Here is a 22,717-nt window from a genome sequence, read left to right as displayed (position 1 = left end):
ATATTACTCCAATAGCTGTCGAATGGGAGCTTTCAAAGACTGAGTAGAGTACATGTACATGTATTCTTTCACACTGGTCATTTCCTAAGCAGCCACTGCTTGCATTGTCACACAACCTACCGGTACTCTTAAAGCAGAAGTTTGAAGTGTTGTGTGACAGCCCAAACAATGACTGCGAAGGTAAATAGATTCAAAGTACCTCTCCTTGCATCATCTTAGATGAGCGATCTCTACTTACTTGATTTTTACCAGCACACCAACTGGCACCCCGATGCACATTGTAGCAGTTAATTTACTGTGTTCAGTAATTTGTCTTTCAATTCCATAGGCAACCATAGAAGCAAATGTTCCAGTTCTAAAAGAGGGTTCATGTTATGATTAATAAATAAATGTATGTCAGCTTGGCAAAACATGATAAGATTGATAATCAATAGTATTATGCAAAATTCATTAACAAATAAAAGCAAATTACTTATTTTTAACTGAATGTATCAACACTTTGCAAAAACAAAATAAAACCAAAACATGAAAAGCAGAGAGACGTACTTTACATAGCCTCTGAGTTTTGTGTCCTTTTCCAGTTTTCTTGTGTAGGATGCTAATGCAAATGAATTTGGAATACCAAGCTAAAAAATAAAATACAACAAACTTTAGGTTAACATAGTAAAAATTTGCAATAGCTGGAATACAAAAGTGGAAAATGTAGAATAATGCAATGACAGTTAACAGAGATACTAGATGTTACCATTCTTAATACCTGAATTGTCAACTGTACTTTGCTATGCTCAGTCTCCCTCATAATGGTTGTGTTCATAGAGGACTGCATTCCAGCCCTGTATGTTATGTACCCTATAGTATGTTTGTCAAGTTGCCGAGCAACCACTGATGGAGAAAAACAGAACAGAAACTCTTTCAAAAATATACCTAGTTTGAGATTTTTATTTAAAACTCACTATTTTGAATGAGGCACAAACATGGTGCAAAAGAAAAATGGGGATCCAGATTCCAGAGCCATGATTTAAACTTGGGATTTGATAACTGGCCGGTTACTAGGGGTTGGATGCTTAATAGGTGGCTGCTTAATAGGGGTTTGAGTGTATAATTTTATTTTACATTATAAAATGGTCGAGGAATTGCGCGCGCTGTGATTGGTCAATTCGAATTCATTATAATCCCATAAAGCACGCTGCATACGTCACGCGCGTGCTTTATTGAGTTATAATGCACGCTGCTTACGTCACGAGTTTAAGCGCGCGCAATTTCTTTAACATTTCATAAAAGAAATAAAAAACTTTCTCCTCGTGCATTATTGAGTTTTATAAGCACTTGGGAATTTTTAAGAACACTCGAGAAGTGCGAGAAGCACTCGGCTGCGCCTCGTGCTTCTCTATGCACTTCTCTCGTGTTCTTAAAAATTCCCGCGTGCTTATATAACTCAATAATGCACTCGGGCGCGTTTTTTATTTCTTTAATGAAAGAAAAGAAAAAAATGTTGCCAATTTTCTAAAGCAGTCAAATGAGAAATTGCTACTCACTGCAATTCAATCCAGCAGACAATGCATTTCCGTGACTTCTAAGAGCAATTCCTCCAATTAAATAACTAAAGAAAGAAAACAAATGAAAAATTCAAAAATTAGAAAAAAAAAATCCACTGGAATTTAATTGATACTAAAACACATGGCAGGCCAAATAAATAACAGACCATAAATTATGTATTGGTTGTAAAAAAAGGTGGGGGAGAAGAAAGAGAGCATAAGGGAGTTTTACACCTTAGGTAACAGAACACCTGTTTTGTACGGTGTAAAAGGAAAGAGGCATAACTGATAGGTGATATAAAATAGGGGTTAGGAAGGTTGGATGGGAGATTGTTGCCATTGCCGCTATCTGTTTCTGAAAAGTATGTTGAGTGATGGTTCCTTTACAATGCACGTAGCACTAATTGGTTCTTACTTTCAATATTAACAAAAACAATATAACCATATGAAGAACATGTCTGGTATGAGATTAATGTACGGACTTACTAACCTTTTTTGTGTAAGGTTGGCAAATCCCCGAAAAGTTAATGTAGGCCCATTCCCAGCCTCAAACACTGCCTGAAATTAAAAATTATAACATTGTTGTACTACAGTTGAATTCCAACAGCTGGAATCTTCAAGGAGAAATTATCGAAAAAGGTTCAAGTTATCAGGATTCAGCTGTATTCTTAATCAACTAAGTCATTACACTCGTATGGTGCAAAATGACACAGTCGAAATATTTATGAAATTTTAAAATTATTGCTCAAGTAGGTAATAATTTTGTTTATTAGCATTTGAGTAAAAAAAAACTGCTTGATTCAAAGCAATAATTATTTTTTATAGCATTCAATCATAAATATTAGTAATTACACATGTTTGACAAAATTGGAAGCTATTGCAGTTGAGCTCAAAATACTATAATTATTATCAGCAACGTGGCTGCACTAACAGGCCTCGACCCAACAAAACGCTGTAAAATGTAAACTAATCAACACTCACCTCCCCCCATGATGTGTGTGACAAGGTCCTCCTTGCCGACACTGAAACACTTCCACTACCATTTCCATTCTTGATGTCTAACGAGCCAGCTAGAGTGAGTGTGTCTTTACGTGTAAGAGGTGCCTTGAGGAAAAAAAACAACTGACCAGTTAGCTCAGTTGGTTGAGTGCTGAACTACCCCCCCCCCCCCCCCCCCCCCAAAAAAAAAAAAAAAAAAACCCAAAAAAAAAAAAAAAACCCCAAAATAGCTCTGCTGGAGGTCTCTGCTCGGTCCCAGACCAGAAGTGTCTTATCTTATCTAAGAGCATTTATCACCTCCCTGGATGGGATGCCAGAACATCACAAGGTTATGTATACCCCCAGCATTAAGTTTAACAGTCTCATTTAAATACATCTGAGTGGAAAGAGGTACAAACTATGACAGTAAAGTGTGTTGCCCAACAATACAACACCCAGCCACTGCTCAAACCTGGACCCTTAAATCTGCAGTCCAGAGCACTATCCATTAGGCTGCCGCCCCTCCCATATATTACAGTATTATTTTGCTAAAAATAACTTGAAGATTTAAGACGGATTCCGCTAAAAGTTCAAGCAATGAGTGCGAAAACTAAGTACCAAAAATCTACTCATTGCACGGCAACATTTTGTATACTATTTAAAAGATCTCATCGAAATTCATTTGTCTTTAGTTAGTGACCCAGCAATTAAATTCTAAAGCATTCTCGAGAAAATTAAAGTCAAACCTCGAAAAAATGTATAAAACACGCGCCATTTTGTTTTGAACTGGCGCGAAACGTCCGTTTTAACTGAAATAAAGACGACTTCAAATCCATTTTTCTCTCGCGGGGTCAGCTTGAGTGCTAAATTTTTGGCAGGTTTCTGTTAGCTGTACTAAAACTGTTGCCATGATAAGAGGTCTTTTTGGTAACTTTATTTTTGCCTGTATTGCTCGAAAATTGTGCAGAAACCATCTTAAAATTTTGAACCTTTTGTACATACCTCTATTGACTGTGAGATTGACATTGAACTAACTTCAATGTTTGGTAAAAATCTGAAATTCAAGGTCAAAGAATGTTACAATCATCTTATGAGGAAAAATAATGTTAAACAGCAAAGTTGCAGTTTTCTGTGATCTCTGAATAAAAATTAAAAGAGTGAAATAAACTCACCTTTCATTGAAAGAATCTTCGTAATTATCAAACAAATTTGTAGCATCCACTCCAACAGATATGCTACCCTAAAAACAAAACAAGAGGGCATTCCATTTGGGAATTGCAAACTTTAAAATCTGACATACAAAGCTGTGCTCTTAGAATAATTGCAGAGTGCCCGAATGCTCTTATGTTAGAAATCTTGGATGCCCAGCCCATACAAGCTTTTATGATAGCAAAATAATACAAGTCGCCCAAAGACAAAAGTAGGTTGCCTGTGGCACCCAGGCTCTGCTAGAGCACAGCTCTGACATAACTAACAGGATAGGAATACACACAGGAATAATTAAGATAAGAAACATGATTAAATAATCTCAATATTTAATACTTTGGGTCCAGTCTTACTGTTGGATTTGTGATTTGTTGCAAACGCCGCTCCTCTCTTTCTTTTTGTAGCCTCTCATATTCTTCACGGATCTTTGCAAAACATAGCAATTGACACAAAATTTAATTGAAGGATGCATAACTCTGTCAGCTCAAAAACAAATGCCATTAATTTGATATTTGTTATACAACATAAAGTTGATAACTACTAACAAAACCAAATATGCTATCTACTCGATAGAGTTTTCAAGGGCTCAGTGGAAAAGTGATTTTGGCTGATATTGAACATTGCCAAAACTGTTGTTTATGAGATATAACGTAGATGTTGCAGTTAATTTTTGATCTCAGTTAATTTTAAATTTTACCTAGTTAATTTTTTTCTAACTAGTTAATTTTTTATACTAGGTAAATAATAGGGTTAGGGTATGGGTTGGAGTCATATATTTTTAAAAAATAGTGGTTCATCTCACATTTCATACGTGGCAAAGTGGTAAGGGGTTGGACAGCAAATCCAGAGGTCAAGAGTTCAAATCCAGTGCAGGTTAGTAAAAAGAAAAAAAAATAGATGATAGTACTTAGAGGAGGGGGATAATATTAAGAGCAGATAGTAAAGGGGGTGTTAGTAAAGATGGGGGGCAGGGTAATGAGACATCAAGGGAGGGGAGGTGTATTACTTTTTCTACTGATTAACCTAGAATATAAAATTTTTTATACTAGCCACGAAAGTATTTAACAATTTACATGTTACACAATTGGGAATGCTTACACGATGTAAGGCCAGATTGCACCATCATTTTGACGCTAGCGGGACTTCGAACGCGATGTTCGACGAGTTAGTTTTCACCGAAAGGTCTCTGAAGAGTCTCTTGACGGAGACGAAACATGCGTGTCAGACCAGCCACGAAAGTATTTAACAATTTACATGTTACACAATTGGGAATGCTTACGCGATGTAAGGCCAGATTGCACCATCATTTTGACGCTAGCGGGACTTCGAACGCGATGTTCGACGAGTTAGTTTTCACCGAAAGGTCTCTGAAGAGTCTCTTGACGGAGACGAAACATGCGTGTCAGACCAGCCACGAAAGTATTTAACAATTTACACGTTACGCAATTGGGAATGCTTACGCGATGTAAGGCCAGATTGCACCATCATTTTGACGCTAGCGGGACTTCGAACGCGATGTTCGACGAGTTAGTTTTCACCGAAAGGTCTCTGAAGAGTCTCTTGACGGAGACGAAACATGCGTGTCAGACCAGCCACGAAAGTATTTAACAATTTACACGTTACGCAATTGGGAATGCTTACGCGATGTAAGGCCAGATTGCACCATCATTTTGACGCTAGCGGGACTTCGAACGCGATGTTCGACGAGTTAGTTTTCACCGAAAGGTCTCTGAAGAGTCTCTTGGCGGAGACGAAACATGCGTGTCAGACCAGCCACGAAAGTATTTAACAATTTACATGTTACGCAATTGGGAATGCTTACGCGATGTAAGGCCAGATTGCACCATCATTTTGACGCTAGCGGGACTTCGAACGCGATGTTCGACGAGTTAGTTTTCACCGAAAGGTCTCTGAAGAGTCTCTTGGCGGAGACGAACCATGCTTGTCAGACCAGCCACGAAAGTATATAAAAAAAAAAACAGTTAGAAAAAAATACTAACTAGTTAAAAAAAAAAATTAACTGAGATCAAAAATTAACTGCAACATAGACAAAAAGCTTGGCTTGTCTTGGGGTTTTTTTTTATAAAAAAAAAAAAAAAAACCTTTTGCTTGTCAGGACAATGAAACCAGCAAAGCTCAAATATTTCAACTTGTTTGTGTGCAAATCAGAGTTGTTCAATTTTAGCCAAAAATCACTAACACCACTTTTCCACAGAGCCCTTCATTTATTGAATTGATAAGTGCTATTTACTAATCCATCCTTTGAACAACTAGAGTCAGCATTTACCTTTTTCTTTTACACTATTTTAACAATAGAGTGTTTCTGTCGAGGAACTATCGGCTGATAGTTGCCCCGCAGAAATTTGATGTTCTTAAAACAAATATTAGCCCGAGAAGCGAAGCTTCGAGTGCTAATATGCTAGTTTTAAGAACATCAAAATGCTAGTTTTAAGAACATTCAAGGGGCAACTATCAGACCGATAGTTCCGAGACAGAAACACTCTATTGTCTTTATTGTTCACCACTACATTTTCTTCCGCGCGCACATACAAAAACGAGCAAGTTATTTTTACTTTATTGAGGATAAAAAACTCAATTGAAAGCCGAAATTTAACAAACGAAACAAAACCAGACTAGAAACCCACTAAATGCAGTGAATTTGGTTGGAGTTTTTTGCCTGCAGGAACGCTTGTTTACAAAAAAATTCACGGGCGGGCACTATCGATCCGGGCATTTTTCTCGGGAGGGCACTATGGGCTGATAGTGCCCTCCGGCGGACGGGCACTATCGCGTCATGTGATCAATTTAGACCAATCAGAATCGGAGAAAATTTAGTGGTGAACTATAAACAAGGATATTGTGACAGGTCCAGCTGCAACACAGCCTAGGATTGGTCCAGAAAATTAATATGTTTTAAAAGGTGTTCATGATCTCTGTTACCACAATATTATACCGACTGACATAAAATTGGACTCAAACTTACTTCAGCTGGTGTTCTTTGCCTTTCAATAATCTGAAATAATTAAACCCGAGAGTTAATAACAAAATATTGTTTTTGGGTGCCTGGCTCCACTAGCCCCTATGTGGCTATTCCAGGCGGCCTACTCTAATTATATTTCAAATATTTCTTTAGGTAATAATCTTTGTAAATGCAAGAAAGAGTACAAATAAAGATGTTGTTGCTGTTTGCTGTTAACAATGAGTGTTACGGTAACTAAAATTTCCTGAGGATAAACAATAGAAACAAAACCGTGGGCATGTACGATGTTACAAACATTCTCACAACTGATGCAATATTTCTGTGCAGAAGTCCTTGGATTCTAATTTCGTTTATTACTTGACTTGGAATAAGACAAAAGTCGGTTTCAAAAAAACCTCTCATTGCGGTACTAGACAGTCTGCAGTACTAAAACATTGATAGAGAAGTTATCTTATTCTCACTCACCTCCCAGCCTGCAACAAGTCCCTTCTGACCATATACATCATAAATTCCTTTTTTTTCTGGATTGCTAAGGACTGATTTAAAAAATGTGTAATTCATTAGCCTCCTAAATACTTGATTGCCTGCATAGGGTTAAGAATGTAATGCTAAAGCACTTGTCATCTACACGAATACACATGGGGGAGAAGGGGGCTTGTAAAGGAATTGATCCACTTATAATTATTAATATAGCAACTTGAACAAATGCAGCTAAATACAACTGAACAGAGTTAACAACACATGGCACTAATCTTGCCTTTGCGGTCAGGGAAGAAGCCACAAGCCAAGCGGCCCACACTGCCGGAGCTTATCCCGGTTTCTGTAGCATTAAGCGGCTAGGAATATTTCTACTTCCCCCTGAATGGGATGCTAGTCCATTACAGGGTTTCCCCCTCAGCATTATGTCGCCGGTACCCATTTATACACCTGGGTGGAGAGAGGCACTATGAGAGTATTCAAAAAAAACCGCCTGGCCCGACTCGGACCGCGTGTCCGGAGTCCGGCGCTCTGACCATTAGGCCACCGCGCCTTTGCGGTCAGCAGTGTTAAAGCTGCACATATGCCAGTCCATCTCTCGGACCAAGTGCATTGTATTGAACATTGGGTCAAACTCCTAATAAAACACTTGCACATTTGAAAGATTTTGAAAATGCAGGTGAATCCCAATAACTCAAACCTTCAAGGGAATGGAAAACAGTAAAAGTTATCAACAGGGGAGGGAGGGGGAGGTTCCAGTTATCAGGGATAAAATGAGGAAATGACCTGGAGGGATATTGTAAAAGGTTCGAGTTACCTTCATAAGCCTTTTGGATTTTATTGAACAAATCTACAGCAATCTGAAAATAAAGGACAGTATACAAATAACTTTTATTATTTATTAGTTGAATTTTTTCCGTTAATTCTTATACAGTCGAAGCTCTCTTAACGGACACTCTCGTAAGCGGACAGCTCTACTTACGGCTGCCTTGTTTGAAACCCCATTTTTACCCCCATACAAACTTGGTATTTTAACATTCTTGTAAGAGGACATTCCCATAAGCATCCGTGGACACTTTCAGAGATTACAAACTAGACTTTTTCTTTGTTTTTAAGCTCCCATGGTAAGCTGACACCCCAAAGAAAATCCTTATAACAATCTCTGCATCTTGTTTTTATCAATCAACTTCACATTGCTGTTTGTCACAATGATTTTACAGTAATAACAGCACCATACATTTCAGTGTTTGTTTTGTCGTTGTCCACGTTCATCTGGTTATTGTTAGCTGGGCTGCTCCCGTAAGCGGCCATCTATCCCCTACACCTCTAGTGGCCGATTAAGAATACCATTCTCGTAAGCGGCCAGCTCTAGTTATGGATAATTTTTTCGTGTCCCGAGGGTGTCCGCTTACGAGAGCTTGGACTGTATATATGTTCACTTTTGTCAATAAAATTCTAACAAGAGTCACTAACACAGCTTTACAAATTATAGTTGAGAAACAGCAACAAAGAGTCCATTCAATTGCACACTTATTAGAATTCTACCAGCATGCAAGTAGCATGGGTGTCCAATTTCAGTGATCCAATTACAAATTTGGACACCCTGGGACAACGATATACACAGGCATGCGGAGGACCAATCAAAAGCAAGAATTTTGTTATTCATACTTATTACATCATTCATTTAATACTGGACAATAAGTCTACATAAACTTAAAATTATAAATGTTTATTTTTTTGCTACGATAACATTTAAGTTTGTGGCGAGGAAACATTACTTTCAAAAGAACTTCATATACACCTCAAAATCAGAATCAAGCGTGAAATAGATTCTTGTAAATAACATTTACTTACTTTCTTCTTGGCGGGATCGCGATGTTTATCTGGGTGATAGAGAACGCACATGCGCCTGTAAGCAGCTTTAATTTCGTCTTCATTAGCCTGAAATTTAAAATCGTTGCACCTGATTATCAGAAAAGTATATTTGCCGCTTCAGGTATTTGTTTAAGATTGTTTTTACCTCTTTTCGGACGTTCAAAGCCGCGTAGTAATCAACTTCTTCTGCTTCGTCTGCTTCCGCCATTTTGAAATTTTACCGCTGATTTTCTTTTTCAAAATTGCGGGCTTATAGTGCCGAGTAATCTCGGCGCTGATTGGCTGATTCGTGCGTATACGCCCCCAATTCCATGTTATCCATATTTGGAGAAACGCGTGATCCTGTCAAAAGATGCAGATTTCTTTCACTTCTGTATTCTGGTACCTACAGTCTCGGAGTTTCCACGGAGTTTCGTAAATTTTCCTCTCTGTAAAAGCCTTTCCATCATGTTGGCAGCACGAGCAGCTTTCAGGAGTCAAGCCCTGAGGTATGCTTCATTCATTTCCTGCATCTCATTTATGGTACAGCTATTTTTTATGTCAAAAACTTCTCCCGCGAACTGCACTCTCGTCGGATTTGATCAAAGCCATGCATGTACAAACTTGCGCAATACCATCGATCTATTCAAATACAATTGAGATATGAATGGTTTAGTCAGCGATTTAAAACTGTATTGCCCCGTTGAGAAGATTGTACATTTACTGAAAAAATTCGACCGCTTGTTTTCTGTATAGCACTAGCTAACTTGTAAACACTGCAGATACGTCTGCGCGCGAAATTAAACACTGTTTCCCTTTCCTTTCGTAAGCTTGGTATTTACAGCGTTACAAATTTATGTTACACTACTTATGCTTATGTCGGCAAAGCCATTTGTGTCCTCAAGTATTCTTCATTTCCGCCCTTTTGATCACGAGATAAATACAAAAGAAAAATTTTGGAATCTACCCAAATTATAACTTAACTTTATCAGCTGATATTTTGGATCAGGAATATTTTGATAAAAAAAAATCTTAAATTCTTCTTAATACTGTAAAAATGCTCCAACTTTTCTGCTATCAAAATAATTAAGACTTATATTGAAATATTAACCACTGTTTTGAAATTTGTCTTAAGTTTGTTTGGGTGTATCTACCGAATGTGCAGAAATGCAGTGAATTATTTATTAAGAAACCCATAACATCTCTGTTATGGACCGACCAGCAGAGCTTGTTTATGTTTATGCAGGTCTTTTTGTAGTCAAAATAATTTCAACTGTGAGTAAACAATAGCAATACCAAACATTAACCTCCAGGGTGATTAGTGTTTTGTGCTCAAGTAATAATACATAGTTCATGTTTCTCGAAATGACTGATACTTGAGTATAAATTCAAGTGATTATTGCTGGGATAAATTTGACGGTTTTCTTTACTATATGGGGCATGGCATGCTAATGGGTGTGGTAACTCACAACTTCATTCGCACCTCCACATCTCTCTTTGTTGTGAGTACACTGTCATTTTTTATGAAGATGAGGGGTGGCCTAATGGTTAGCGTTCTAGACTCCGTATAGAGCAGTCCGGGTTCAAGCTGAACAGGCTGGGGTCATTGTGTTCTTGCAGGGTTGTGCGGGTCCTGGAAAACCTTATTGTGGTACTTTCCAGGACTAGAAAGTCCTGGAAAAAGACTACTGGTCCTGGAAAGTTCTGGAAATCTGTTAAACTCAAGTAACAACTGAATTCTCAGAACTAACATAAGAAATGTAAGGCAGACAGTAACATAACATAACATAAAACTTTATTTATCCTCGAATTTAATATAGCTAAGACAAGCTAGTTTGTTCGAGAAACAAGTGAAATATATATTAAAAAATAAAAATAAAATAAGTAAAATAGAAATAACAATATTATTATATCCGTTAACTACTTACACATTAAAACTATATAAAAATACAAATTTGCAAAGTTTGTTCTATTCACCCCCTCCCCAATGATAAAAAGTCTTAGCTAAAAGTACATTGTCGGATTGCTGTAATGAAGTCATTTAGTGATGTCGCAGTTTTTATAATTTCTGGTAATGAGTTCCAAGTCTTTGCAGCAAAATAGCTAAAAGATTTTAGTCCGTATGTTGTAGAAGACGGCTTCCTTAAATGAAGAATATCACTTCCCCTTAGGCAGTAAGTAACAGATCGCAGGGTGAAAAGATCTTTTAAATACTGCGGGTACTCTTGCAAATGCAGGCATTTAAATATAATGATGAGCATGCTGTGAATCCGCCTGTCACTGAGGGTTACACTACCTATCTGCTGCAGAAGTTCATCGTAATTGGAGTCTCTGTCATCTAAGATAGCCCTAAGTATTCTTTTATTTAGCGTCTCTAGCTTGTCACGATTTCGAGCGCTACAGAAATGCCATACGGGCCCGCAGTAAAAAGAAATAATAAGTAAGGAGAAATAATATTGCAATCTTGGAAGTGAAAGGGTTAATGTGAATTTTGGAGTCTTGGAAAAAACAATCTGAGTCCTTGAAAAGTTCTGGAAAATTGTTTCTGAAAAAGGGTATGAACCCTGTCTGATCTTGGGCAAGACAGCTTAACTCATATTTAGCATCTGTCCACCAAGGTGTATAAATGGGTACTTGCAATTTAATTGCTTGGGGTAGGAGGTGGGCACCTGAAACCCTGCGATGGACTAGCGTGCCATTCAGGGGGGAGTAGAGATACTCCAAGTCACTTCATGCGATGGAAACTTGGATAAGTTCCGGCCTGATAGGCTCACAGACTTAACCTTCACCAGGTTTGTTTTGTTTGATAACATATTTAGAATTCTTGGCACCAGAAGCATTTCTCTGCCTCCCAATGAACCACCCACAAATCTGGACAGAAACAGCGTTGACCTCAAGGAGTTAAAAGCAGAAATTGAGAGAGTCCGTGGTGAAACTTTAGAAATTCCCTGTATTGTTGGTGGCAAAGAAATATTCACCGGAAAGACCAGATACCAAGTGGCAGTGAGTGAATCACATCTTCTTATAACTTTGTAAGAACAGAGTTATCATGTTTCATCATGTGACACGGGACTTGATAATTACTAAGCATTTGTTTGCTTTGGAAGGTGCTGTGGCCTAATGGTTAGTGCACCAGACTTGGGGTCAAGCGGGCCACGTTTGAGCCCTTTCTGGGGCACTGTGTTGTGTTCTTGGACACAAGACACTTTACTCTGACTTTTAGTGTCTCTTTCCACACAGGGGCAAGGCTGCAAATATTTTTTTTCCACTTGGAAGGACATATGTCCTACTAAGACACCGTCTTGGTCGGACAAAACAAAATTGTGGTCGGACAGATTTTTATTCATCGTTGCCGTAAAATGATTTCAATCAAAAAATTGTCCGGACATCATGTCCAACTACACTTGAGATTTCGTCAGACATTAGCAAATTTTGGTCAGCCAATGTCTGATGACCAACTGTGATTTGCAGCCCTGTAGATGTATAAATGGGTACCAACAAATTTAATGCTGGGGGATAACCCTGCAATGGACAAGCATCCCATCCAGGGGGGAGTAGAAATTCTTCTAGCCACTTGATGCTACAGAAACCCAGTTAAGCTCCACCCTGATGAGCCACTTGGCTCAACAGCAGGCTTTACCTTTACTTTTGTTTGCTTAACACGGTAACTGATTTTGATAACAAAATGCATTGACTTGGTGGTTTTTTTCTCTGTAGCCATACAACCACTCCCTGAAGATTGCCAAATACCACATGGCAACTGAGGTAATGAAATTTTCTAATATAGTCTAACTTGTTTTGTAATAACAACAAATCCAGGTCTGGTCTCTTAAATTGACCACAGATTAAAAGTCTGTCACAAAACATTGCGGAACAAAGTGCAACCACAAGAGTAGTTAAGACGGATTTCGCTGAAAGTTCGAGCAATGAGTGCGAAAATTAAGTACCAAAAATCCACTCATTGCACGGCAACGTTTTGTATATTATTTAAAAGATCTCATCGAAATTCATTTGTCTTAGTGACCCCGCAATCAAATTCTAAAGCATTCTCGAGAAAATTAAAGTCAAACCTCGAAAAAATGTATAAAACGCGCGCCATTTTGTTTTGAACTGGCGCAAAACGTCCGTTTTATTGAAATAAGGACAACTTTAAATCCATTTTTCTCTCGCGGGGTCAGCTTGAGTGCTAAATTTTTGGCAGGTTTTTGTTAGCTGTACTAAAACTGTTGCCATGCTAAGAGGTCTTTTTGGTAACTTTATTTTTGCCTGTATTGCTCGAAAATTGTGCGGAAACCATCTTAATTAAAAATAGATAACTTGAGCAAAAGAATTGAGAGTACAGTCATTGTCACAGAAACAAAAATGCCTATTTAAAGTAAATTTTGATGTTTTTTTGCAATATTATTGATCAGAAATAATATTGTTAACATGGAACTGTTATTATACTGTGTTTCCACAGGAAGTGATCAAGGAAGCAATTGACAGTGCCATGGCGGCAAGGAAGGAATGGGAGCGCACACCTCATGAACACAGGTTGGGATGACAGAGGTTCAGTGGATATGAGTATCTATCATAAACATGTTTGTCATTTTGAAAAACTTCTTACATGCAGTGCAGTGCAAAATTCAGTGCAGGCATAGTAAAGTGTAGCTTTTAAGTCTTCATTTTTTAATTCTTTTATTTCAGGGCAGCCGTCTTTCAAAAGGTAGCAGATTTAATCACTGGAAAATACAGAATTCCATCACTAGCTGCTACCATGGTAGGACAGGTAAGCAAATGTCAGGATGAACAAGGTTTTACTGGACATAACTGTTTTGCTAGTGTTTTAATTAAATTTCCTGTTATGAAGTCTTTTACGTCAAACCAAACATATTTGACATTACTGTTAGAGTATGGTTCTTTGACTGGCCAAAAAGTTTTAAAACCCATCAGATAACCTGATGATAGAAAAAATACATAATACGGTAAATGCTCAAATTTGCCCTGCTTCGAATGAGCACCCTAAGGCTTAAAATATTGGATATGTGCCCCACTTTGAATAATAAGTTTACTCAATTACAAGTTTTTTTTCCCCACCAAAATTAATTATCTAAATGTATTTTTCTTCTAGGCCAAGACTGCTTTTGAGGCTGATGTTGACTGCATCCAGGAAATTGCTGATTTCTACCGATTTGGAATCCATTATGCCAAGGTAAAAAGAAAGTGCTGATTCCATAATTAACACTAAAACTTGTGTGGCAAACCCTGTGATCATCAACTTAACAATAATTATTTATTTTTAGTGCAGAATGCACTATTGTGATGGTTTGTTGGGGCTGTCGTCCGCTAAACCCTTAAACCCCTAATGCCCTAAACCCCTAAAGCGCTATGGTGTAAACTTTAATAGTCAATTAATTAATTAATATCAATTAATTAATTATTCCTTGTGAAGGGGGTGGGGGTGGGGAGCGCCGACCGTACCCCTAGGTAAAACCTGGAGCACATCTACGTTACTTTCATATGAAGATCTCAAACGTATATATTTGTTTCAGAAAACCCTTTGCTTTCCTTGTGGTACTACTCAACGTAATTTACACCAAACGCATGCGCAGATTAGTCTACGTTGTTTTCTGGAACTATCATGAACATCCCTTGTATTGCGTGTTTGCGGTAGGCTTCCTGCAGACTTCTTGGCGCCAAGTAAAAACCGCAAATTAATTAAATTAGATTTTGAGACTTTCGCAGCGCTTTCGTAATTAGGGACCGGTCATTATTTATGTAGGGGGGGAGGGAAAAATATGTTGGAAAGATCAAAATTTCTGTAAGGCCCCCCCTCCAGGCCATGTAAGTAGCAAGTGACCCCCCCTTCTTTATTCAATATTTACGTGATGACCCCCCCCCCCACCTCATATCTCCCTTTATATGCCTCAAGTAATTTATTATTAAATGCATGTTACATACAATCTTAATTGCACGTACACTTGTTCTAATGCAAAAAGGCTGGATCAACACTAAGTCAACCAAGGCTTCTTTGCTATGGATACTTGTCCAGCAATACGGCAAATTTTTGGATGAGTTATGTGTATAGTAAACATACCTCTATTATTAACTCCTTAACTTTGGAAAAGTGGTAGTTTTTACAAATTATGCTCTCATGGTGAACACAAATGTAATATCCATGCAAAATATAATTCCTTTCCAATGATTTTCCTAAAGTTGTAAAGGGATTACTTTGAATTCTTGTTGTCATAAATATCATGTTTTATTACTTCTTGGGCTATTGCAGTGATAGTCATTTTGTAAAAAGAAAATAATTTCAGTCAAACCAGATATTAAAGTAGATTATAAAGGTCTGGTTTCTTTATTAACTAAAATTAATTTTAAGATAACAATGGAGTTTAGAGTGAAAACAGTATTTCTGTAAAATACAAATCACTAAAGTTGTACATAATAGTGGAGTTTAAACAAAAGAAAACAATAGAAATAGCATAAAATTGTACAATTTAGCATCTCACTGTTTCACATATGGTGTTTGCACTGTTCTATTTAACTGTTTTACCCACCTCAAACTGCTTATCCCCCCCTAAACGTCTTTATAAAAATTTTTAGCCCCCCCTCTTGCCACTCTGAAATAGCCTTGACCCCCCCTTCTTTTTTTCCCTCCCCCCCTCTACATAAATAATGACCGGTCCCTTAGGTATGCAAAAACTTGCACCGGGATTTTCGGCGTGAACACCTGATAACCAGGAAACAAATATCCTAGCTGTACTGCGTTTTAAAAAACCTGTCGAAAAATATGTTTTTTGATTAGATTTGTTTCTTTAGTTTTTGAGAATCGTCTTTCGTGCAGTCTAAACCGTAACTTAATTAAATTAAACAAATGTCATCGATGCCGCCGTAAAACAAACAAAAAACAAAAGTTTCATGTTATCGCATTTTCAAGGAAGACAAAAGTATTTTGTTACAAACGAACAAAAGTGTCGTGTTACATTTGCAAAGATTAGCGTAAGGATCACCTGGGAAAGAATACAAGTAGCCTGTGAACAGTTTTTCCGAAAGTAAAATAAAGCAAATAAACACGAACATATATAAAACATCATACTTTCAATTGTTCCATATTGCATTCTGCACTTACCAAATCATCGAGATTTTTTAACATGGGTTGATTTTTTATTAAACAAAGCTAGAACGTATTACTTAGAAGTGTAGTTAGAATATCTTCATTTGGACAGGAGTTACAGTGAGCGATAAATGCAGTTATGTTGTTGTTGTATCAGACGAGTACAAATCACATTTTCAAACTACAATTATTTTTCTCTAAATTTGATTCCAGGAACTGTATGAAGGACCTGAGCTTCACCAGCCGCGAGGTGTAATCAACAGACTTACGTATAGAGGACTTGAGGTAAAGATATTCTAAATAACTGGTATCATGCATTTTTGATGTTTTTATCTCAGCAAATCAAGACAGAATTTTAAATTTCTTCTCAGGGTTTCGTTGCTGCCATTTCTCCATTCAACTTTACTGCCATTGGTGGAAACTTGGCTGGTACCCCTGCGATAGTGGGCAATGTCGTTCTCTGGAAACCTGCGTCAACAGCGATCCTGTCTTGTTACCTTGTGCACAAGATCTTCCAGGAGGCTGGTGTCCCTGATGGTAATGACAGAATTACATAATGTTACAACTTAAATTAACTTCCCCACCTAGTGTAATAATTACAGTACCAGCAGGGATGTCACAAAGGACCGGGCTGCTAGCTACTTTCACCAGCCAAAAGAGAACTTAAATCTGGCAGAAATTTCACACAGAAACAAGGCCGATTTAGGTAAATTTTAGAGCTGACAAGGTCAGAAAAGCCAGCTGGGCTTGTTTGTAAGCCGACTTAGTGTTTTCTTAGCTACATCTCTCACTGGTACCAGTGGTCTTGCCATAAATGCCATTGTCTAATTGAATTGTCTAAAATAATAGTAGGGAAGTTCTGATCCCACAAAAATGCATTGTTTTTTTGTTCAGGTGTTGTGAATTTTCTCCCATCGTCTGGGCAAACATTTGGTGACGCCATTACACAATCACCACATTTAGCAGGAATTAATTTCACTGGCAGTGTTGAGTAAGTTATGAAGAACAGATCTGTAGAACTTTATTATTATGAAAACTACAGTGAAATTTGAATTTCTTGAACCTCCAAGGGAAACGAAAATTGGTTTGAAAAATCAGGAAGTTTGAGAAATCAAGGGTAAATATATTGCAGTATTGGACTGAAGGCAGGGAAATAACATTTGAGATATCAAGAAATCAAGGGTTAAATAAATTAGAATTCCACTGTAGTTTTAAGCAGGCTCAAAACTGTTTCTGAATCAGTAATCTGACCTTTCCAGCTCTTATACTCTGATTGGTCAGTGCTACAGATATTTATCACTTACCAATCCAAAAATGGCATCAACCAAATGCCCAACCATTGATAAACAAATTGTGGCCATTTTCTTGACGTCACTGGTAACCATAGCAATGGCATAACCTGTTAAAAAGACCCTTAATTTTAGCTTAGTGTTTATAACTCAAAAATGAGTCTGGTGGCCTCCATTTTTTATTGATGAATATTGATCAGCATGTTAAGACACAACTATCTGCAAAGTTAAAAAAAATTCTCCGAGCCACTGTAAATTTCAGAACTGCTCCGGAGAATTTTTAACCCATGGGTTTTTAATTTGCCAGCAAAGAAAATGTTTAGCAAAACGTATTTTACATACTTAGTATGTGATATAATTTAGTTACTTTTTGTTGTGTTCCAGGACATTCAGATATATTTGGAAAAAAGTTGCAGAAAATATTGATACTTACAGGTAAGCCAAATGAAAATAATTGTTTTTGAACATTCTAGACAGTAACTTGTAGCAAATGACAGTCGTTCGTAGATCATGTTCAGCTGTCATTTTAATAATTTTAATTTATTATTCTATTAACATTAATTTTAATACTGTTTGCAGAACCTATCCAAGGCTTGTTGGAGGTTTGGACATACTTGATGAGAATTATAATTTTTGTTAATTTAATTTAAATTTGGTTAATTATTAGTAAGTTAACTTGTGTAAATTGAAACATTATCTTTATTGTTCAGTTTTTCAAAGCTCATAATTAAGTTTTTGTTCTTTGTGTTTGTGTTGGCAGAATGCGGAGGAAAGAACTTCCACTTTATACACGAATCTGCTGATATTGGTAAAGTTTGTTTACATCTTAGCCTGTAGAGCGGTTTTCAATTAAGAGTCGTAGAACAAAAATCACAGTAATCGCTTTGGCCAATCACAAAGAAGGCAAATATTACAGAGTCACATTTGGTATTGGTTTTACTTCTGATTGGTTGCAAAAAAAGTGCAATTTTTTTTTAATTCAATCACTAAGCATAGTAATGCAAAACCAAAACAAATGCAAATTACATTTGACACTCAGTTGAAAACCGCTTTACTATTATAATAATAATATTACCGGTTTAACATTAAATCATATGCCCCTATCATCCATCCTGCAAGTTTCTGTTTGTGTGCGCGGTCTTGATATAAAACTGTATGCTCCTCGGACCCTAAGAGAAAAGATTGACATCCCATACTAAAATGTTGGCTGTTATTTTATCTTTATTTTCCAGACACTGCTGTAAACTGCACCATTAGATCAGCATATGGTTATGGGGGCCAGAAATGCTCAGCATGCTCAAGAATGTATGTTCCAGAATCGAAATGGGGTCAGGTGAGTTGTCCACTAAAGTTAGAGCCCTTCTTGGGTTAAGCTGGTCATTGTGTTGTGTTCTTTGACAAGACACTGCCCCATTTAGGCCATGTACATGTGTGTTCTTGGTCACAATATATTACAAATGTCTACATTGCCTTGATTAAACCCTAACACCATGTTTTAATTATCCTTTTTTCCCTTTAGATCAAGGAGGGCCTAATTCAAAAGCACAAAGAGTTGAAGTTAGGATCGGTATGTGAAATTGTATGGTACATTTATTTTACTTCAAAGGCCTAGAACCCAGACCTATGTATGGCTGTATGGCTTCGTTTCAGTTTATTATTAGTGATTGTTAATTTTGGTAGCATAATTTTCTTCCTTGTCGTCGTGTTTTCTCTCTTTATAGCCTGAGGACTATGATACCTTTGTGTCAGCTGTTATTGATGACAAGGTAAGCAAGGAGGAGGGAGAAAGAGAAATTGTCTGGTTTTTTTAACCACATTTATTTAAATAAACACTCTTACAAAGACACCTCTACTTAGCTCACAATCTTATGCATAAAAATGACATGATTTAGATTTCATTTTCAAAAACTTAGGTGTAATACTTACACTATGCAACGGTAACTGCACTACAGTACAATAAAAACTCATGTCAGAAACTGTTTATATGAATTGTTAGAAATTTTTCTTACAATGTTCTATTTCCCGTCGGACACATCTTCCCCCTTTTGCTCTCTTTGTTCGTACATGTAATTATTTTTAGTACACTAGACTATATGAGAAAACAACGGGAAAATGAACAGTCTGACTTCTTTGTATCTACAGTGTCACACTGAACAGTGTAAGAAAAAGTTATAAAGTTGATATAAGAGGATTAAATCTGTTGTTTCCTTTTCAGTCGTACAGTAACATCAAGGATTACATTGATTATGCTAAGGGTAGCCAAGATCTCAGTATCGTGGCTGGAGGAAAATGCGACGACAGGTGAGGCTCAATTTGGATTTCATAATAACAGGCAGAATTAACATGCACTTATTAGTCGAGAGCTATGGTTGATGAGAATACAAGGCATCTTGGAAAGAGGTCAACACTTAAATTGCAAATTGCGCGTTACTGATATTTTTCTACTTAAAGAACTAGCTTTCCATTGGAAGTATTGTACCAACTGTAAAAGTGACATTTATAATTTTCCCTTCAATAAGCAGGCAAATTTGCAATGTTCTAAAAATTCAGAATGCGACTCATATTCTGAGACTCTTAGCCGTGGTATTTCCTCAAACTGTACTAAATGAAGGTGTTCCCTCCGACGTAAAAGCAGCATAGGTTTTCAAGAATATCATTTTGCAATTCATTTCCATCGACTCGCCATTGTTAGCCATCCTCGCTTCCTAACGGCTTTCTGTTACTTGTGGAGTACTGTTCTACAAATTAATGTAAACCTTTATTGTTTGGTTTACCAATGATTTACATGAAGGTACGTTTTTCAGCTTCTTGAATAAATGCTCTTGTGTTGTTTCAGTGTTGGCTACTTCATCGAACCGACGATTATCGAGACGAAGAAACCAGATGACAAACTTATGAACGAGGTAAACATGCGTGTCATTGTGGGGCTGTACTTTTTCACCTTTATTAATTTGCCCTTTGAAATAAAAACTTGCAAAAATACTTTAGATGGATGTTGGTTTGTTTTTTTTGGCTTCAGGAAATTTTCGGGCCTGTTCTTACAGTCTATGTATACCCGGATCAAAAATACAAAGAGACGCTTGAATTGGTAAGACGAAGCTATTGTTGTTGTTGTTGTTGTTGTTGTTGTTGTTGTTGTTGTTGTTGTTGTTGTTGCTGCTGCTGCTGCTGTTGTTGTTGCACTGCACTGCATTGACTTGGCTTTTTCACTGATGTATTATGCTTGAGCTATTTTTGTCGATACTGAACGAACAAATTTGTTTATCCAAAACTTATTGCGGTTTTCAGTGAAATGCGAACTCTGCAATTCAATCCTCAACCAATGGTTTATGCTTTTTGCTGCCGTCAATCATCTTAGCGGACCTCTCGGGAAACAGAAGTTCACTTTAATCGGGTCAAAAGGTCAAATATGTTAGTTGTGATTGGTAGATTTTGATCTATTTTGTTTGTTTCTGTTTTTCATGGTTCGTTGACTGTCGCCATATTTATGATTGACGGCAGCGAAAAACACAATCGTTAGTTGTATATTGAATTTCAGAGTTCGCATTTCACTGAAAACCGCAATAATTGCACAGTTAGTTGAAAAACTCTCTATGCACTGTCAAATACAAAAATTTAAACTCAAACGTTTCAGGCTTAGCCTTTCATGGGAGATTATTATTGTTGTTTTTCTTGCAAGGTTCAAGCGGGTTTTGTTACATTTGATACAAAGGTTTATGGGAATAATCGCTTGCTAAAGTGCATCTTTCTGTTTTACAGGTGGATAAAACTTCTCCATTTGCTCTAACTGGGGCAGTTTTTGGAAAAGACAGGTAATTGTTCAGTTTACACTGATTGAGACGACAAAAAGAGACTGTAACCTTTTATATATACTTTAGAAAGGTAACTGAATAGAAGTCTCCTTTCTTGAATTTTTCGCAATGTTTCTTTTCAAAAACGTGAGTTGAAAAAGCGAAGTGAGAAGTATAGAGAGGAGAATTTTGTTTCCCAACTTTTTCCGTCTCTATGCCCAATTAAAGCATCCATATAGGAGATAAACTTATTAAGAAATTCAATGTGTCAAATTTGCTTGCAGACATTTCATCCAAGAAGCAGCCGATGTTCTCAAAGATGCCACTGGTAATTTCTACATAAACGACAAATCAACTGGGTCTATTGTTGGACAGCAGCCTTTTGGAGGCGCAAGGCTGTCAGGTGAGTTTTTATCGAGATCAAAGTAATAGCTCCTCCTTTCACAACTTATAAGCAAGTTTATTTAATCCATGAAATGATGCAAAGCAGTCGACTGGTTTTCGTTTCCTAAGCTTTGTTGTTGGTTTGAAAACCATGCGAGGTCCTCAAACCATTCAGAGCGTAGACGCTCTTTTCTCAGCCAATCACCAGTCATGATTTAACTTTCACTTGTGACTTGTTTTCCCGCGCTTGCTGCAGGCTAAATGTTTTCCCGCGCTTGCTGCAGGCTTATTGTTTTCCCGCACTTGTTGAAGGCCACGTTTTCCCGCGCTTGCAGTAGGTAACAAGTTTTGTCCCGCGCTTTTTTCTGGTTTGCTTTCTGATAAGTTTGGTTTTTCTTGAAGCTGAAATTTTGTTGTTTTATTTTTAGGCACAAACGATAAGGCAGGCAGCTCACATTACATCATGAGATGGGTGTCACCGCAGAGCATTAAAGAAACTGTCGTGCCAATTGATGACTACAAATACCCACACCAAAACTGAGAAAAAAATATTAGAACAAGTTTTTAACTTTGGAAAACAGCTCAACGACATTGTGGATTGTAGTTTTAGAAACTGAGAGATCTACAAAGGAAGGGAGAGATATGACGACTTGCATTAGGGAACAAAGAAGTATTGGTTTGGTGTGGAAGTAATTGGTCTCGTTTTATAGCTTTTCGAATACTTGACAAACATTTAAGATAAAAACGGGTGTGTTAGAGAGCAAATGAAATGCAATGCAAATAATTTTAATGAAATTTCTGTACATAACTTTCAGTCGATTTTAGGTATACGCAATCTATTGGTGCAAAATTTATTATGATAGAGAGCGTAATGTCAATCAGTCAATTAATCAATCAATTTATTGTTAACCAATCAAAATAATGCGTTAATGCATCCCCGGTAAAATTGGACAACAGGAAGTTTGATGGGTTTTCCCAAACCGAACTTGTCCCATTCCAATGTGAGAGAGACCAAAGGACACAGTTTGAGTGAATAAACAACGAAAGCCTTGTTGCTTTTGCTGACCCTAAGCGTAAAACTAAACCGTTGTCAAGCAATAATAAACGTGAAAGTTTCTTTTAAA

The 22,717-nt window shown here is 37.3% G+C and overlaps 2 protein-coding genes across 2 annotated transcripts in view; one reads left to right on the top strand and one right to left on the bottom strand.

The window, feature by feature from the left end:
- LOC144657017 (dnaJ homolog subfamily C member 11-like) overlaps positions 1-11,201 on the bottom strand; it is a 17,490-nt gene extending 6,289 nt beyond the window's left edge. The window contains exons 1-15 of the mRNA XM_078517298.1: positions 11,192-11,201; positions 9,197-9,274; positions 9,031-9,117; positions 7,994-8,036; positions 7,165-7,235; positions 6,703-6,732; positions 4,073-4,144; positions 3,686-3,753; positions 3,516-3,567; positions 2,517-2,639; positions 2,026-2,093; positions 1,536-1,600; positions 758-882; positions 547-626; positions 239-355 (exon numbers count right to left, since the gene is read on the bottom strand). Coding sequence (XP_078373424.1) covers positions 239-355; positions 547-626; positions 758-882; positions 1,536-1,600; positions 2,026-2,093; positions 2,517-2,639; positions 3,516-3,567; positions 3,686-3,753; positions 4,073-4,144; positions 6,703-6,732; positions 7,165-7,235; positions 7,994-8,036; positions 9,031-9,117; positions 9,197-9,259 — 1,064 coding nt within the window. The 5' untranslated portion in view covers positions 9,260-9,274; positions 11,192-11,201. The remainder of the gene's footprint in view (positions 1-238; positions 356-546; positions 627-757; positions 883-1,535; positions 1,601-2,025; positions 2,094-2,516; positions 2,640-3,515; positions 3,568-3,685; positions 3,754-4,072; positions 4,145-6,702; positions 6,733-7,164; positions 7,236-7,993; positions 8,037-9,030; positions 9,118-9,196; positions 9,275-11,191) is intronic.
- On the top strand, positions 9,414-22,717 carry LOC144657018 (delta-1-pyrroline-5-carboxylate dehydrogenase, mitochondrial-like). Its single transcript, XM_078517299.1, has 21 exons — positions 9,414-9,539; positions 11,850-12,033; positions 12,748-12,795; positions 13,490-13,563; positions 13,717-13,798; positions 14,141-14,221; positions 16,343-16,414; positions 16,501-16,666; positions 17,024-17,120; positions 17,803-17,853; positions 17,998-18,020; positions 18,179-18,226; positions 18,651-18,751; positions 18,938-18,985; positions 19,140-19,184; positions 19,634-19,719; positions 20,255-20,321; positions 20,438-20,506; positions 21,178-21,230; positions 21,494-21,612; positions 22,022-22,717. Exons 1-21 carry the CDS (start codon positions 9,499-9,501, stop codon positions 22,132-22,134), a joined length of 1,668 nt encoding a protein of 555 aa, XP_078373425.1. The 5' UTR covers positions 9,414-9,498; the 3' UTR covers positions 22,135-22,717.

This window comes from Oculina patagonica, chromosome 6 (assembly GCF_052425735.1).
Source record: "Oculina patagonica isolate OP01 chromosome 6, crgOcupat, whole genome shotgun sequence".
In the NCBI taxonomy this organism is placed as follows: domain Eukaryota; kingdom Metazoa; phylum Cnidaria; class Anthozoa; order Scleractinia; family Oculinidae; genus Oculina; species Oculina patagonica.
Note: the sequence above shows the minus strand (reverse complement) of the source record. Positions and strands in the feature narration are given on the sequence as shown.